Source organism: Haemaphysalis longicornis, unplaced genomic scaffold (assembly GCF_048455015.1).
Source record: "Haemaphysalis longicornis isolate Haplotype H1 unplaced genomic scaffold, Haemaphysalis longicornis Haplotype H1 scaffold_12, whole genome shotgun sequence".
Classification (NCBI taxonomy): domain Eukaryota; kingdom Metazoa; phylum Arthropoda; class Arachnida; order Ixodida; family Ixodidae; genus Haemaphysalis; species Haemaphysalis longicornis.
The window spans coordinates 118,104,303-118,122,435 of NW_027526225.1; the positions used below are offsets into that span (position 1 = coordinate 118,104,303).

General features: G+C 46.6%; 1 protein-coding gene across 4 annotated transcripts in view; it reads left to right on the forward strand.

Annotated features, from left to right (window-relative positions):
* LOC144163372 (terminal uridylyltransferase 7-like) overlaps positions 1 to 18,133 on the forward strand; it is a 63,926-nt gene that overhangs the window by 4,044 nt on the left and 41,749 nt on the right. For all 4 annotated transcript variants that reach the window (XM_077694332.1, XM_077694331.1, XM_077694333.1 and 1 more), the window contains 9 exons: positions 557 to 654; positions 2,671 to 2,787; positions 2,880 to 3,057; positions 4,559 to 4,699; positions 6,407 to 6,603; positions 8,105 to 8,218; positions 9,391 to 9,438; positions 14,187 to 14,358; positions 15,099 to 15,310. In XM_077694332.1, the coding sequence (XP_077550458.1) occupies positions 557 to 654; positions 2,671 to 2,787; positions 2,880 to 3,057; positions 4,559 to 4,699; positions 6,407 to 6,603; positions 8,105 to 8,218; positions 9,391 to 9,438; positions 14,187 to 14,358; positions 15,099 to 15,310 (1,277 nt within the window). The remainder of the gene's footprint in view (positions 1 to 556; positions 655 to 2,670; positions 2,788 to 2,879; positions 3,058 to 4,558; positions 4,700 to 6,406; positions 6,604 to 8,104; positions 8,219 to 9,390; positions 9,439 to 14,186; positions 14,359 to 15,098; positions 15,311 to 18,133) is intronic.

Below are 18,133 nucleotides of genomic sequence, written 5' to 3' on the forward strand. Positions count from 1 at the left end.
GTATAAAATGCCCCGAGGCATCGCGACATTGTGTCGTCCTTTTCTAGTTACCTAGGTTCACTAAATGATGTTTGAGTTAAACTTACTTGACAAATCTCTTTTCCATCAAGGCAGTTTTTTGACCGAGACGAAGCTGTGTGCAGTCCTCACGGTTCCTTTAACGATAACATTGAAGGTGCCCTTGCATAGAACTCTGGTTTCCATTTATTATTATTGCTTGGGTATTATTGCATTTTGTTGAAGCTTCAGTGGCAGCAACATAAATGAACTGTCGTGAGCGTGATGAAAACAAAAACGACAGGGTAAACAAACGACACTGGTTTATATAACTAACTGTATTTTCTTCGGAGTATTTTAGCTTAATGAGCTAAATGTTAGGAAGAAATGTGGAAGCTGTGTTGGTAATTTTTGCAGCAGGCTTTTATTTCTGGAGTTGGTTGTTTGTAGCGGGATGTTATTTGGTTCCTGGCACCAGGGTCTATGCGACTGCCTCTGTCGTCTCCAGCCTTTTTGCAGGGCTGTTGTGTAAGAGATGCTTCTCCGCTGACGTGTGCAGGTCCAAGGGGCACAGATAGGGACCGGCGGGAGGCATACTCTCCAACCAAGGGCAAGCTGGAGACCCTCAAGCAGCACCGCATCCTGCCGCTTCAAAAGGTGACCGGGCGTCCCCCTTTGCTCGCTGTACTTTTGGTGCAAGACAGCAAGAATCGCAGTTAGAAAAGAATTCTCGGTATTTTATTTACAGTAGCCGACCAATTTTTAACACCTGGAGGGGATTGAAAAAAAATTAGCAGTGACTTAGCTCGCCACTTCCAGAGATTAGCTGATTATCATGCTTGCTGCTGCTAAAACAATTTCCAGTCCAATCCAGTTCAATTTAATCCAATCCAATCCAGTTGCGGTGGTGGCAGCTCCCGCACGCCAGCTGTGCGCCGTGAGACGTCACTGCTCCTTGCGCATGCGGGAGCCACGCGAAACTGCTCAACCTCGGCCAGTGTAGCTCACACTACAAAATAGTCTGAATAAAAGAGCAGTCCGAAAAACCGGCCATTTGCAAAAACGAGCTTTCTTTCATTTAAATAGGACTGAAAAAGGCGCGAATTGTTCCTTGCCTTAAATTCCTCCTTTGTGTGGGACAGTCTGCATCCCTCTAAGCAGACACTGAAAAGCCGCAACAATCGTTGTGATGGTACGGACAGCGCACAGGCGATGGGTGAACCTTGTGAACCGCAATCGCCACGATGGCTACCGATCAAGTGAATGAACAATGTGCACAACACAGTACACAGGGCAAACCTGATGATGGTGTTTCTTATAGTCAGCATCACCTGGTGCATAAAAAAGTGGTGTTTAAAAAAAACTGGCCACGTATGACTCGTTCCTGTCTTTCGAGGCGGATTCCGCCGCAGACTACATGCAAAATTACGGCCTCCAAGGTCAAAGTTGGTTAACCCGGCGGGAGGCAAGCCAATCACCATCCAATCCAAAGCTATCCAGGTGTCTTAGGACTCAAAATAGCGTTCTCCTGGAGTCGCACCGTGGTCCTGCCATGGAAAATTTTGTCCGGAAAATCGAACATTTCGCTTTATTTTGTCCGAAATAACCATTGTTCATATACATTACTCCTGTAGGACAACTGGCAGTTCCTCGGGAAGGTCCAGAATATCCAGCAAGTCCGAATTTTCGGAGTTCAAGAAAACGGCTACTGTATTTTTTTTTTTTGTAAGGAGGTGGTAAGAATTTGGTGTGGGATGGGTCATCAGGGTGTACTCAATTACACACGGACACGCACACCCCAGTAAAGTAGCCTCGCGATAATTAAAACTTGGATACTTCAAACTTTCAGTTAATTCAAATAAATTTCAAAGTTTTGGGTGGACCGCAATGTTTTCAGTGTATTTTAAAGCTACCTAATTCAAACTACTCCATTGCGCAACTTTGGCCAATTCGTACATTTTGTTGTCCTTGCCAGAAAATATCTGCTGCATTTGCTGCTTCTGCAAATAAAGCTGATTACAGATTGAGGAAGAAAGAAAAACTTTGTTTTGAACTGTCATGCAAAAACAAAGCAGACATCCATTCGTGATTTAAAGTGTGAATAGGTTGTGTGTGAATGTTGAATTACTAAATATATGTGAATCTTTCATAACAACACAAGTTGGTATGTGGCTTCGAGGCATATTTATGATAACTTCTGATAATTCGAACAGAAGGCGTCCCTTCGAGATTAAATTATTGCAAGTCTACCTGTATATGTATGTATGTATGTATGTTACACACAGGGTGTTTTATGTAAGTTGAACGAATGGTCACGCTAAAAAGTATGACATTTCCAAGCATTGAAGTAACTGGTAATCGTTCAGGGTGGTGTGAACCATCTCACCAGATTCTTTCATTTTAATTAACTAAAGAATTAGTCATGAATCAGCGAGCTTTCGGTAATAATGGCAGGCAGTTGAAAGTCTGGTGTGACACTCTGCCAAAGGTAAAATTGGTAATTCGTGCATAGGAAAATGCACGTAAAAAGTAAGCAATAAACCTGTGCCCCCCCCTCCCTTAAAGAAGAGGCCCTGAATTTTATTTTATCGTTGGGGGAGCGCCCTCGATCAACTTCACCCTCAAACGGTGCCGGCTAACGTCGACGCCGCATGTTCACTTCCCGTTCGACAGAAATCCAAGCGTTTCCCGAGGGCGCAGTTCTACTGCCACCTCTGTCACCGGCACTTCGACGACGTCTGGTACGCCGAAAAGCACATGGAGCAGGACGTCCACGCCGTTAAGAAGGCCGTGAGTGTCGCTCTCATTTCTCCGACTCGGTGCAGAGTTTCTTTTGTTTGCCACACAACGCGGCGATCTCTGAGCACAAAGCACGCACCCAGGTCAGCGACCTTCGGATGGACGTCAAGAATCTGCCTTACCCGGTCGACACCCAGTGCGACGCAATCAGCGGCTTCGTCGAGCAAGTTGCCCAGGAGCACGGTCTGACGAGGGAGGAGGTCGAACAGCGCAGGAGAATAGCCGAGGACTTGGAGGCGCACATCAAGGCGACATTGCCGGGTGAGCAGGGTGGCAAACTGGCCGAGATGGTGTGTTGGCTTGGTATGCTGCAAAAGACTCACGTTTTTCTGCACAAAGAGTGCGTAGAATTGATCGGGGCAAATCCGTGTGAATTGATTTAAATAGCTTGCCTTCTTTCTTTCTCAGTTTTTTGATGGTGTGTGCTTAAGTAACCCTACTGCCTCAAAAGTCTGGAAAGTCATGGAGATGCTGATGTACAGGTGCCGTCATAAGTAATTAGAACGAGGATGTGTGAACGTCGCGAGATATTTGTCTTACTGGCCCTGTGACAGGCATTACCTGTTTGCGGGAAGCTTTTTCCATTAGGGAGGACTAGTTTAAATGCACATCAATGCAGCCAGTCAGTTTCTAAAGGAAGAAATTCCTGCAAGTTTATGACACCGTGCTCCAATTACTTTTGACATGACCTGTACTGTTGAACACCTATTGTTGAAAGAAAAAGGAGATGTGTAGGCTCTGAACACTTGTGCATTCAGTCACATAGGGGACTTAGTCTGCCATGACTGGTTGCAACCAAAGGATGCTGAGTTTGCCTTTATGGTTATGTTCTTTCAAAAACTGTGTGGGACAAACAGGTATCTTACTATGGAGTATGTTGGGATGTATGTTGTCCTGGTAGGTTCCAATGAGTTATTGTACTGGCTATGAGAACTGTGGCAGTATTTCATACATCCAGAGGCCAGATCTGGGCTCTAAAAAAATGATCAGGACGGCGTGAACACCCTTAAAAAACATAAAGACAATTGTGGCCATAACCTGCCCTAAATTAAAAAAGAAAACAAAACAAATTTTGTTAGAACCCTACCAGTACGGACCCGTAGTTGTGAAATTTTCCAGCAGAATTTCTTTTTCCTAATTTTATTTAGCACTGGAACTGGTGCCAATTGCATAGTCTGAAATGGTGCCCCCTCACCTTGCACTGCTGTGATGATGTTTCTGCAGCGGAGGAGGTGGGCAGATAATCAGTTTTTCTCTTTTTTCCGTTTTTTAAAACAAAAGCTTTCTTAGTTGGACTGATGGCATCCTGACAAAAAGCTAATGCATTTCCCCTTAGAGTGGGTGGCCGAACGAGAAGCTCTGATAAGATCTCTGGACACGGCGTGTGCCTGAAACCGCGCTTCCGTTGTGTCAAAACAGTTACTTAAAAATCGTGAAAAAAAGAACAGTTCTACGTAAGACAATACGCGCATTGATCATGGAAAAGGACCGCAATAGTACACCTTAATCTCGTAAACCACATATCGGCATGCGTTTAGATCGTTGGCAGATGCGTTTACTTAGTGCATGAAAAATTGTCACATGCGTTTGTTCATTGTTTGTTATTTTGTCTTTGAATGTTTGACAATCAATTGGATGCACTTTTTGCTTTCACGCTTCTCTCAACCTTCTTTAGAAAGGGGTGGTATTTTTTTTTTTTTTGAGAAGCAGAGGGATGCGGGGAGGATGCACTGTGTCAGTGGTGCGCATTTCCAACCCGCAGATGTCCGCCTGACGCTGCACGGGTCGTCGGTGAACGGCTTTGGCCTCAAGACGAGCAATGTGGACATGGACCTGTCTGCAATTGGAAAGGCGGACGCCGTGAAGCTGTTCATCGAAACGAGTGACCTGCTTCTGCAATGCCGTGAGCATGATTGGTCATCGTTGTCTGTACATTTGGCTGCCGAGTTGTTTCAAATGTGGGCTCGCTTTAATGTTGAGCGTGAGCGCGGAAAAAACTGGGTCTGTGCATGCTTATGATGAGCTGTAGGTAAAATTTTAATCCAATTGCTAATCTTCATAAAGCTTGAATTTTACATGTGTGTTGTGACACTTGAAAGCCGGGGGAGGACTAGTACCGCATTTGCACGATTATAACACACCCCCGATTGTAACACACAGTGTCATTCAAAACATTGAGTCCATAAAAATATTTTGGCACCATTTCTACCTTGCGCACGAAATAGTACCCTTGACAGAGGCCTCGAAATTGCACAAAACATTTAATTCAACATAAATCGGCAAATGCTGTGGGCAGCTAAAGCTCTTCAGTGTAGCTTTGCACTTAAAAATGTGTCCCCTTAGTTTTTGCGAATCGCAAACATGGGACTCCAGGATGCCTTATGTATGGGATGCTGCTCAGTTGCCGTCCGTTTCTGCCAAGAGGATTACTGTGCCTTTTAATGAAGCCTCCATAATTCATTGAAGTGCTCCATTTCGGTTTCAAGTTGGTGATTTCGATTTTGAGGTTTTTGAGTTTCAACTCCAATTGTAATTTACGTGTTAGAATCACACATACCTGGTAACTGTTCAGTGGCGTACAGATAACACACGTTGGACATGTGCAAATGAGAACCTGTTCTTCAAATTGATGAGCACTCATTTTAACGCAAAAGCCTTAAGTGCCCCAGTGTGCAAACAAAACCGGACGGTGTCGCTGTTGTTGCCCGTTACAGAAAACAGCTACCATTGTAAAGAGCAAATAAAAAAGGCTGAGTTTTTCTGGGACTTAAATCTGGGTCTCCAGGGTAGGGGGCTGTGTGCGCTACCACCATGCCACCTCCACACGTTCCCCGTGGCGGAACAAGCGTTAGTGTCCGGTGACCGTAATGGTGCATGAGTAGAAGAGGCACAATGGAAAACTCTGGGGGAGTTGGGGCTCACAGGCACAGTTAATTCGGAGCTTAAAATGCTTTTTTCAATGCGCAACAAACTTTGCTTTCTTTTGCTTACTGATTTTGGTGAGAGATTGTTCTCTAATGCACTTGTTATGCGAAATGCATTCCTTGTGTTCTTTGGCTTGGGAGTGAAGTGGGGTTAAGAGTGGCTTGTGAAGTTTGTGACTTACATCCTTTTAGACTTGGCTTTACAAAGGGTGTCAAGTGGCCTCTCAGAATATAGCTTCAACAGCTTCACGGGGTTATAACCCCACAAATCCAACCAAGCACACCCATTCCTCGCTAGCCATTTTCTGAAGTCAGTCAAGCAGGGTTCTGTGTAGTGAACAAAGTTCTTGGCACTTAAAATGTTAGACTTTGTCCTTTAGTCAAGCTCTAGGCTTTTTGTTTCCCCTCGGCATTTGGCAGGCATCACAACAAAGCTACCCTAAAATGGGGGAGTTGATTTTTTATTTGTTTACTGCCCTGCACTGCAGCCCCTTTTGCACCCCTTCACCCAGTTTTTCTCCTTTTCCTGATCTGTCATTAACGCAGAGAAATTGCCCCCGAAAAAGGAATTTCGAGTTGCATGGGTGGCATTGAGTGGTGCGGTAGCTACATGGTTGCACTAGTCCGTATAGCTCATTTTCCAGTGTCAGCGGTTTATGAGCCTGGCGTATTGTCCCGCCCCACAGCCAAGTACACGAACGTGCAGAAGGATTTCTTGTCCAAGGTGCCCCGAATACGCTTCAGGGACATTGGCAGCAAGATCTCCTGCGAGATCAGCCTCAACAACAGCAACTCACTCAAGACCTCGAGGCTCCTTGACGACTACGCGTCGCTCGACCCCCGGGTCCAAACTCTCGGGGTCGCCTTCCGCTTGTGGGCCAAGGTAAGGGAAACTGCCGAGATGCCAAACTTGGGTGTAGAAAACGCACGCACGCTTCACCGGTTGTGACGGAGAAGCTTTGTGAAGAACCGTTTGTGCTTATAACTCGGTTGGGCATCTTCGAACAACAGCGTGAAACCACAGACACTGGGGGAAGAAAACGACCGGACGTCCTGTCATTTTCTTCCCGTAGCGTGTCTGTGTTTTTACGTTGTTGTTCGAAGGTGTTCGACCAATACCAACCTGCCCAAGTGGGGATCCTTCTGCTTATAACGTGGCTTGTTTTAGTTTTTTGTCTGTGCGGAGGAGTGGCACGTTAATTTTCCTAGTCAGTGTGTGGGTCGTTCTCATACGTAGCGGAGTTGGCCTGTATTTCCGGGGCCTAGTTTTTCAGCCCTATGCGATGTTGCTAGCATGGTAGCTCGTGCGAGAGGCACAACACTGTTGGGATTCCCGGCCGCGGCGGCCGCTTTTCTGATGGAGGCGAAAAGGAAAAACGCCCGTGTGTACGAGATCCCCAGGTTGTCAAAATTAGTCCGGAGCCCTCCACTACAGCGCGCCTCATCGCCTGTGTAGCATCAGTGCGTTAAGCGCTAACCACATGGAGCGATTTTTCCAGCGACGCGACGAGCGACGCGACTAGGATCCGCACTCGCCGAACCGAAGTCGCTCGCCGAGGCAACCACATGACAGCGACGGCTCGAGCGACTGAGCATGCGACTGAGGATGGCGATTTCAATGTTTCCGCACTGCGCATAGTAACGCGCTTGGTACGCTGGATGTTTGCAAACATTTTTTTTTTGTTCATTTGTCATAAAAAGCATCACTAAAAAGTATTACGCCTTTCTACCTTGCTTTTGCACTTCATTGCATCTCTAAAACTGGTTTGGGTTAGCGATAGCGCACGCTTTTCCTTTTGCGCCTCGTTTCTCGGCTCCAACATGAACGCCGTGAAGAATTCGCTTTCTTGACGTCGTTTTTCCCACACGGGTCTCACCCAGTGTGAGCGGGAGCCTTCTTGCTTCTTCTTCAGCGTGTACTCAAGCTTTACCACACAAAGCTTTCTTTGCCGCTGCACTGCAAACGTCGTCTGCGTGGATCTTCCCGATCTTCCCCCCGTTCTCTTTCAAAACCGGAGGTTGCGTGCTTACGTAGGGGCTCTCCTATTGGCTAGTCGCTGAGGCCACTTCCGGGAGGCGAGCGACTGTTTCTGGCGACCCAGAACCGAGCGATTCGATGAGCGACTGGGTGCGCGGCGAAAAGTAGTTCGTCGCTAGTCGCGTCGCGCCCCAAGTCGCTCGCAAAATCGCTCCATGTGGTTGGGGCTTTAAACCCTACGATCAGTCAACAACACTGTTGGCTGCTTTCAGGTGCTTGCTGAAGTCCCGCCGAAGCCTGTACGTATGTAACAGGAGGAACTGAAAACGTGCGCGCTTGTTTATTCCACCTCGCTGATGGATAATCTGCATCTCCACACCCCCCTCCCCTTCCTGTGTTTGCGCAGATCTGCGGCCTCGACCAGCAGGAGAGGGGCACGCTGCCAGCCCACGCGTTTGCCATCATGACCGTGTTCTTCCTGCAGCAGTGCAAGCCGGCCGTGCTTCCTGTTCTTCACGAGGTGGGTCCTCCTTCGAGGAGCTCGACGTGTGCAGTGTGTTACGTCTTGTGTCAATGCCGTCTTCATTTTTATTTCAACTTATTTCAAGTTCAACTCGTTTCAATTTGTGTGCAGCCCGTTACCCTTTGTGTCGCTTTTTGTAGCAGCTGGTGGGTTGAAAAGCGTTACTTGTGCTAACTTTCATGTCGGTTCAGTAAAAGGCACGGTGTAGGTTTCGAGTGGCCACTCTTGTTTCTCTTTTTTGATTTAGTGGCGCCACCGACCCACTGTAGGCATGCTCAATTTTTCTTTCTTTTTAGACAGTGCGTGGTGTTGCAGCGATGTGGGAATGCTGTCTCCATTGTCAACGGACCTTGTTTAGCTGTCTCCTTGTCTCCTTAGGGAGGTCGTTAATAGAATTAAGCGACCCGTCCAATGTCGGTAGAGCCGAATGTAATGTAAAAATTGAGAACCACTATGTCTGTTGGTCGTAGCAGAATATAGTGTATGTACTATCGGCGTCAAATGAAACGCGAACACGAAAATATGAACCAGAACGTGCAAAATTGAAAAATACTGTTCATAGAATTCATATAATGGCACTCCACTTTTCCTAACTTTGTGTTACTAAGCAACGCGTCATTTTGGATTGCATGGAAAGAAATCGCACTATTTGTGCGTTTTTGTTCATATTTTCGTGTTTGCGTTTCATTTGACGCCGATAGTACAGTGGTGAACAAATAAATGCAGGTGCGAAAAATATGAACCATAACGCACAAATTGCTTACACCTCGCTTACACAAAAATTAAAGTGCAGTGAAGTAAACTTCCTCTTGCTTTCAACCCACTTTCTTTCAAATTTAATACAGTGGCCAGCACTTGTCTGGCTTTAGTAGCAAAAGGTTCTGTTGTGAATGTTTTATGAGAAGCCAGACAGTTTGTCCTCGTACTGCAAGAACACATTTGGCTTTGGGGGCTGGGGCTTTTTGGCTATAATTACTTCTTTTGGGGAATACAAGAAAGGTGGCACATTTTAAAGCATAGTGTGTTATAATTCTACATGTTCTTACACCTGTCAAGCACTAGTAACGCGGTGAAATCTTACTGTTGCACCACCCTGGTGATTGGCTAATGCCTCCATGCTCAGTCACCTTTTACTGAACCTGGTGTCCTGCTTGGTTGAAACTGCGCAGGTGAAAGGTTGTGGCGAGTCCGAGTCATATGTGAAGCCCAAAGATCTGGTGAGTGGCACGGCGGGACTTGCTCCAGCCACCATTTTGAAACCACTTTCTAGTTCTTGGGTGGCTTCGACAAATGCCCTTTCGCAGAATCTTGTGGCAAAATTTGTGTCTTAAAGAGCCTTTCAGAAGCCTGTAGTGCTGCTAAAGATCGACCTTTTTGCGCATGGTACGGAGGGTCTCAAAGGCTCCCTTGTAACGAGCTTGAAATCATGTGGAGCACATTTTACACGAGTGCTTTGGCTTCAGGAGTACTTGGGCACATTCGGGCTACTTCAGATCAACTGTACAGCCACTGTTTTGAGCTTATTTAGCATCGCAGTTTTATGTCTAGCTGCCAAAAAGGATGTGGTTTACCGTATTTACTCGCGTAATCGTCGCACTCGCGTAATCCTCGCACCCCTAATGTGAGCCACCAAAACTTGGATTTTTCGGTTCCTCGCATAATCCTCGCACCCCCAACTTTGCAGTGGCGAAAGTTGCCTGCTCGCGAAACCCGCATGGTGCACGAGCTCTCCAACGCGCGCCCTCCCCCGCCGCCTCTCCGTTCGGCGGAGAGCGCTGTGTATCCAAGGCCATCCAGGCGCCCTAACAACCTGCATGACTACTCCCTAACAGGCGCCCTAACACGCTACTCACACCATCGCCTCCTGTATTTTTACGTAAAAATACAGGAGGCGGAACCGGTTTCGCGTGTGCGCAACTAGACGGCGTTCGCGCAGCCCGCTGTCGTGTCGTCGTGTCGCCGCCGTGGTCCCGTCGTTGAGCAGCAGCAGTCAGTGAGTCACTCACGTCAGTGGTGGATAGCTCGCTGCCATTTTGAGAACTTTTTGATCTCTTTGTTTTCTGCTTGGTGCTGCTTCGGGAAGAACGCCAGCTACACTGCCGCTTTCAAATTGAAAGCGATAGAGTACGCGATCGAACACGGCAACTGCGCCGCAGGCAGGCACTTCGGCGTCTCCGACTTCAACGTGCGTTACTGGAGTACGGCACGCACGTGACGACGACGAGATAGGGCGCGCGCCAGAAAGCAAAGGCGGCAATTTCATGATCGCTGATCGACGGGAGACTGTTTAGGTTGTAAATATTAAAATAAAAAGAAATAGCTGCTGTTGGCAACACTGTGCTTACATATACAAAAAACGAGCGCTACATTTAGCGGGACTGGCAGAAGGCAAATTGGCAACACTGTGCACCAGATTTTTTCTCCCGCATAATTCTCGCACCCCCATCTTCGCATTGACTTTTCCGAAAAAAAAAAGTGCGAGGATTATGCGAGTAAATACGGTATGTGTATTTTTGCAGGCCTTAGCAAAGCGTTAAATGGTCTTTCAGTTTGACTGTACAGCCACTGTTTTGAGCTTATTTAGCATCGCAATTTTATGTCTAGCTGCTGAGATGGAAGTGGTTTACGTGTATTTTTGCAGTCCTTAGCAAAGTGTTAAATGTTGTTGCAGCCTTGAAAGGTACACAACCTGGATGGAGCTCAGTTCATCAAGTCTTGATTGTTTACATGGAGGCTACAGAAGAAGTGAAGTGTCACATTCGCTTTAGTTTAACAGCACCCATTTTGTGGCCCTAAATGTGTGCTTTCGCAGTGTGCATAACATTCTGGGTGTTAAAATAAGAAAGGTTTCCTTGAGAAGCAAACAGTGGGTGTTGTCTTTGCAAGACCAAAGTCCACTAAAGGAGCTTCAGCAGGCCGATATCAAGGAAGGAAAAAAAAAAAAAAAAATAGCAGGTAGATGATGGCTAACTGTGAGCAAATTTTAGTTCCTGCTTTCCTCAGGAAGGCACCGCCGTGTCTTGTATTGCCGTTAGGAACGAGGCAGACTCTGAGTAGCGATTATGTACACTTTGTGTACAGAATATATACAGGACAGCTAGCTACCACTTGCAGTGAGGCTTACAAAATGCTTGCCAGGGTCCAACCGGCGTCGACGGGACTCCTTCCCGCTACCAGCGGCAAGAACAGCAGAGGACCCCCTTTGTCTCGCTGAGCGGAACGTATATACCCTCAGTGAGGGAAGGGAGAAATTAAAAGGACCATGAAGTCAAGATGCGGGTTTGGTGCATTCTAAAGATTGCCTGGTTAAAATACCACTTACACTACTTTTAACATGAGCATCCCTCAAATAAGCTCTATCATTTGAAAAAAAGGGAATGGCCATGCAACCCACTAGCTCATTTCCCATGCTAGAACCAATGGCGTATTACGGGCAGCTGTGCAATTGGCTGAGGCCGGCATAAGCAAGCACAAGTTTGGCAGGCCTTACAAGCTTGCAGATTGAGAGATTTGTGCTTAAATTTAATGTGTTTTGTTTTTGCAGCAGTAAGAATGCTGGGGTAAGAAATGGAAGTTACGAATGCACACGTAAACATAGCAGCACCAGTTCATACTGCACGCAACTATCGTTGTTATAGCTGCACAGCAGTCCTACGCTTTGGGGTTGTCTCACAAGACACTGCCCGATTAGCATAAGTGACATTGTCTTACATGACCCTGTTTGTCAAGCACACCCAAAGTTTCACGAAACAGTTACTATCAACCGTAACAAAAATTAGCCAGGTAAAAAATCCAATAAAAAACAGCGAGTGCGGGCAGCAGTCCTGAGCAGTATCGTGTCACCATCTGGGAGGATGAATGGTAAACGAGGTAACAAAACACGTTTGCCTGATTGCTGCAGCCGTAGCCACTGTACTAACATTTGTTGTATATCCCTGCCCTGAATACATCATTGCAGATGTCACGAAACCTACAATTTAGTGGGAGGATTGAAATTTTGGCTCGAAATGTGTAATTTCTCAGTGAATAAAGCATTGTTTGCTTCTGTGCAAGTGAGGGAAGTGCTGTAAAACAGGAAATTTTTTGAAAACAAACTTCTATTGTCTTCATAGTCCATTTTAAAGAGAAACAAGAATAAAACCTTGTGTGCGAACCAAGCAAGGGGCATTCGGACAATGTACCTGTGTGTGGTCACCACTCGCCAAAGTGAGGGTCCCAGGCCGGATGTGGCCTTGCTCGCTTCTGTGCGTGCCTTGCATACAGACGACACATTTGTTAGGTACCCCTGTGGATGGTGACGACGTCTCCGCATTTGTGTCGTGGGGGGCCACAAATCGTGCAAAAATCTAACCACGACCATTCGTGCCCAAACCTTACACTGTGTGTGGTTAAGACCTATGCGTTTTTTTTTTTTTTTTTTTAATAAGAAAAAGTTTTGGGGCGGCAGTAAACATTTCGCGCCTGCGAAGCATGGTGTGAACAAATTCCCATCAACATTTAGTTGTGGATTAGTAACAGTAGATCTATAGTTTGGTCACAGAACCACCTTGTTGAATTTGCTGTTTCCAGCTTAGCATCTGGTGTACAGCACAACCTCAATAGGAAATCACTATTTGCCGCAAAACTAGCTTTGCACCAATGAGTGGGATGAGCAGCATAATCTTGCAAATCCTGCTTCTTGAAATAGCTGAAAAATGTGGACGACGGACGATGAGGCCTGACGAAAGATGAAAAGCACGAGCCCCTTTTTTTCTTTTGTCAGCGGGGGCAGCTGGGTCTTTGGGGCTGAAAAATGGTCAAAAAATTGTTTTCTGGCAAATGGCATTTGTGGCATCCACAGCCATATTTTTTATCAGTTTGCAAATTTCCTCATCATAGGGCACCATATTTTATTGTAGATAGCACTTTAAAGTGCACTCTACAGCTCAGTTCACGCAGAAGGGTGAAACTGCACTTTTCTTGCAATGCTAAGGTAGCATTTCGCCCTCAAATATCTCAGCACTCAGTGCAGGTACAACTGTAATTTTAAATGTATGGAGAATACAATGTTGTAAACAAATTTTTTAAATGCAGGTTCTGAAAAATTATTATTGTGTACAATTGACACCACCTCTGAGCCATTTCTGGCAGAGTGCGGGAGGAGTGAAGTTCAGTGTGTTGTAAAATGACAAAAAATAGCCAAATCAGAAAAATTCCTCTAACATTGTATTCTTTAGTGATTTGTGTGAGTAGCTATGGGGCAATCGCCATTCTGTATGGAGCGGTTTTGTTGTGATTGGGACCCCCAAAAATAACAAGTAATCATTATCTCAAAACATAATCAACTTGCAACAAATGCAATTGCAGATTTGAAATCAGCTAAAAAACTCCATAATGCTGTGCAGTTTCATTAAAATTTGTTAGCAGATAAAAAAAAATAGCTCTAAGACCAGTCTGCCCCTCTTAAGCTTCAGTTCCATCCCTGCCTGGCTGCACTCAAAACTCTGCGCAGCAAACTTGAGAGGAGGAACATGCTAGGCCAAGAAGCACGAGGGAAAGTGGCTAGAAGGCATGAAGCCGACGAGGAGGCGGGGGAAGTGCACACCGAAAGAAATAAAACGCTTCCCATGGTCGGAATCGAACCTGGGTCCAACATGTTATGAAACCAGCGTCTAGCGGACTGCGCTATCATCGTGTTCGGGGCACTCAGCATTTCCTTTGGCTGCAGTTTGGATTTTGGACTTCAGGAGGGTGGATTGTGGACTTTGATTTAACCCAGTTTGCAGAGAGAAAGCTTTTGCTTTTCAACCATCTTTCCCTTAAGAAAGAGGCAAACCAAAGGAAAGCCAAGTTAAAGTTAGTGACGACCACCAGCTCCGTTGTGGCCGAATTTTTCTTCCACTCCTTCGGCGGAATGCTTTTCATTATGATCACAGAGCGTGCTGCGCGTCATTTGGCTCCAAACTGCTCCCCATTTCCTTTGCAGGAGGGTCGTTGGACGTGCAAGAATGACCGGTCCGTGGGCCAGTTGTGGGTGGAGCTGCTGCGCTTCTACGCCGTTGAGTTCAAGCTCAACAAGCGCGTGGTGTGCATCAGGAAGTCCCAGCCCGTCCTCATCGCCGAGAAGAAATGGAACAAGCGCTACATCGCCATCGAAGGTATGGCTCCGTATTTCCATTGAGAAAAAGCCTTGCTGCCGCGGGCTCTGTCTGAGTCACAAACCTGACATCACTACATCGAATACATTTATTGCTTGTTATGTTTCCCCGTGAACTGCGGTTGACTAGGGTTATAGGCGGTCGTTGTGAAAAAAAGATATTTCTATCACCTGCATGTATGTGTGTGTGGGGGTGGTGTACAAGAAATTGCAACATTATCTGAACCACTTTAAAACAATATATTTTTTTGGTAGGCTACTTTTTTGTTTGTGGTTGCATCTTAAGGTTAAGTTTGGTTTACACTGAGACTTAGGACAGCACATACCTGATTATTTTGTGTCTGAGTAGTATTAAATTTGTTTCGTGAGGTCCTTCCCCCGCAGCAACTGGCCGACTCGTCGTGTAATGGCGGCGCCATCTCTTTTCGCGAGAACAAAACATTCTACCTCCCACAAAGCTGCAACACAGCAATTTTGTTTCGTCTCTTTTTTTGTCTTGTGCCAACCTGTGCAGTTCAAACACACCTCCCTTTCCTTTCCTTTACTTTTTTTCTTCTGTGCACCACGCTGAAGGCATCATGCTGTTGTGGGCACTTATCCAAAATGGATAAGTAAACAGAACTCTTTCCCCTTCCCTTCAAATTTTTGGAATGTCTACCCCCTGCCATTTGCAGTTTAATGAGGTTCTCTTGCAATTCAGCGGAATAATCATGTGTAATCGGTACTTGGTTCGTGGTGCAGACCCGTACTCGTCCAAGCGCAACCTGGCCCGCTCCATCCCGAGCGAGCGGGTGTACCTCTTCGTCAAGCGCTGCCTGCGCTCCTCGGCCATCTACTTCCTGCTGCCCCAGATGCGGTCGGGACCCATGTTCACCCTTCTGCCGGGACCGCCTCACTGCGAGGAAGACTCCGAGTCAGAGTCCGAGTCTGACCACGAGGAGGACAAGTCCAAGGTGCGTCCACCGCCATGACCTGTGTTCATTCGCTCAATGTACTTTCGGGAAGGAATGGTTTCGCAGGGCTTCATGTTGATAATGACGGTGTCATTTTTTTTCCTGTCAGGTTTGCCTCTAGTAATCACTTAATTTAAAGAGCAACACACGTTCAGTGGTGCAAAGGACCTGTTTGAAAGGAGGAGAAAGAAGAAAGTTTAGTAGATTGCCAGGATTGAAAAAAAACAGTGTAAAAGGGTAAACTGACCAACTGCTCCCCCCTTCTTCAATTTGGCAACCCCGTTGGCCAAGGTCTTTCGCCAGCAAATGCATAAGGGTTGTGCAAAGAGGCGCACACCAAGTGGGGTCCTCCAAACGCTGATGCCTCGTGGCCCTACCTCAAAAACCCCGTGAAAGCACGCTCAGGAAATGCCAACACTACTGCTCGGATGCTAAGCGATAGTGGACACTTCAGGAAAATGTTCTCTTGGTAGGGCACAGATATACAGTGGAACCCCAATAATGCGACTGTCAAGGGACCGCGCGAAAGCGTTGTATGACCTATGTGTCCTATTATCTGGGTACGGGTAAATGCCGGCCTAATAGACGGTCTCATGCGACAGGTGGGCAAGAACTAAGGTGGCTAAGGTGAGCCAAGAAGTGACAAGTGAGCTAGCGCGTTCTCTCGTAATTTGCAAAACTTTATCCAAAATCCCAAGTTGACAAAAAAAAAAGCATATTTTGCGCCACCCTCCTCTCCACGAAGTCTGCGCTAGCCCCCAGCTTTCATGTTCGTCGGCTCAGTAAGGGCTTCAAATTCGTGGTCCGCCGGCCACCTGGACTTTGACTCTCGCGATTGGTGCGAAGGCGTTCTGCTGCCCCATGGGGCCGTCGAAGGTTAACGCCCGCCTGTCAGTACCCACTCGCCTGCTTGCTCGCGTGGGTTCAGCAAATGGTATGGCCCGCCTGCGGACCTGTGCTCATCAAGCAGTGTCAAATGGGGTTAGAAACAAAGAAACATCAGGATGAGGCAGTGAAGTGGTGTAATATATAGGAAAAACACCCGTATATCCCCTCCAGGGTCCGTCGTATGAAGCAGACCGCGTGCACCGGAGCGATGTATCATCGGGGTTTTTAATGCATTGTTTCTATGGGGAGTTTGCCGGAACCACGGTGATCCATCGTAAGACGTGGGTTTCGTAAGACCAACCTCATGAAAAATGCACTTAGTGACTGCCGTGGTCAACAGAGCTATCGCAGTCGCCACTCGACACAAGCTGGGGGCCACTACAGCCCCTTAGGCTGCAGAACGCTCAATAAGGTGCTTCTCTCTTTTCTCCTCTTTCTCTTTCTCTGTGTGGAAATAACATGTCAAACTAGGTACAGTTACCAAAGTGCTACCAAAAGAAAACGCAAACATAAATGAGCGAAAGGCAGGACTTCCGATTCTCCACTTGTCCATTATTTTTTTTTCTTTTTGGCCCCACTTTACACTGGAAGAACGTGACCAACTAGCCCAACAGAAAGTTATACTAGATTCAGTTGCGAGTATCAGTTGCAGTGCGTGTTGCAAATCTGTGAGGGATGCGGCTTTGCAGAGTACTTGCCGGTGCGATTTTCGAGTAATTTTTTTTATTGGCCTCGTGTCAACAACCGCACATTGTACAATCAAACCCCAAATATATAAATAATTAAATTGCCAAGAAGAGCAAAAATATTCGCTTTTGCAAGAATCTCGTTGCTGTGAGAATAAACATAAATGACAGGAAAATTGCCCGCAAACCGAATACAGTCGAATCCCGCTACAACGAAATTGACGGGACACGCGAAAAATTTCGTTGAAGCGAAAATTCGTTGAGGCGAAATCCGCCCCAACACACCACGGAAAGGCCCGAAAAATAGCCCCGTATGTTTCCGCATCATTGGCAGCAAAAAAAACAATGTTTAGAAAAAGGAGTGACGCGCAATAACGTCATGTTTATTCGGATAACAAACATACCAATGGTTATCTGTGTTCACTGCACGCAAAGAACGTGTTACGGAGGGGGGTGAAGAAATGCAGGCGCAAAACGTATTGCTGCACAACAAGGCGCGCCCACCGAGCTGATTACTTGCAGATAGCAGCTAGGCCGTCAGAAGCCCCCCTCTCGCTTGTGGCAGGAGCAGTGCCGTTATCTTATCCTCTGACAGGGCACGGCAGCTACTGACCTTGGCAGGCAAAACGCGCGTGCTTGCATTAAACATGACCGCGCGCTCGCCACTAAGATAGGATGACTTGGCTTCAAGACCAAACACGCGAACATGATTTTTGCTCTTGGCTATGAAGAATGGTAGAAGGAAAACGGCAAGGACAGCTGCTCACGAGTCACAACGCATACATGACGGCGCCGCGCCAGCAGCGGAGCACATTCGTGCGATTTCAATTGGATACAGATTGGCTCTAGCTCCGGCTTGGCGAACCGGGCCTGTGCCTCATGTAAAGACGGCCAGCCACATCGTTATCACCATCAAACAATGGCGTCCGCCTATGAGTTTTTTTTGTTTTTTTTTTGTTTTGGGTGGCGGTGTGGGCGCACCGCGCATGTTTTCGGTGAAACTAAGTGTCCTGAATGTTCAAAAAGTTACAGATAGCTGGCACTATGCTTATTTTATTGTAAAATAATTGTTCAAACCCACCCCAACTCATCAAAAATTTCGTTGAAGCGAAAGCAAGCCAGACAAATGGTTCGTTGTGGCGAGGACTTTGTTGCATTGACTTCTATGGCTAGCTGACGGGGACTTGGAAATATTTTGTTGAAGCGGAAATTTCGTTGAAGCGGACTTCGTTGTAGCGGGATTATACTA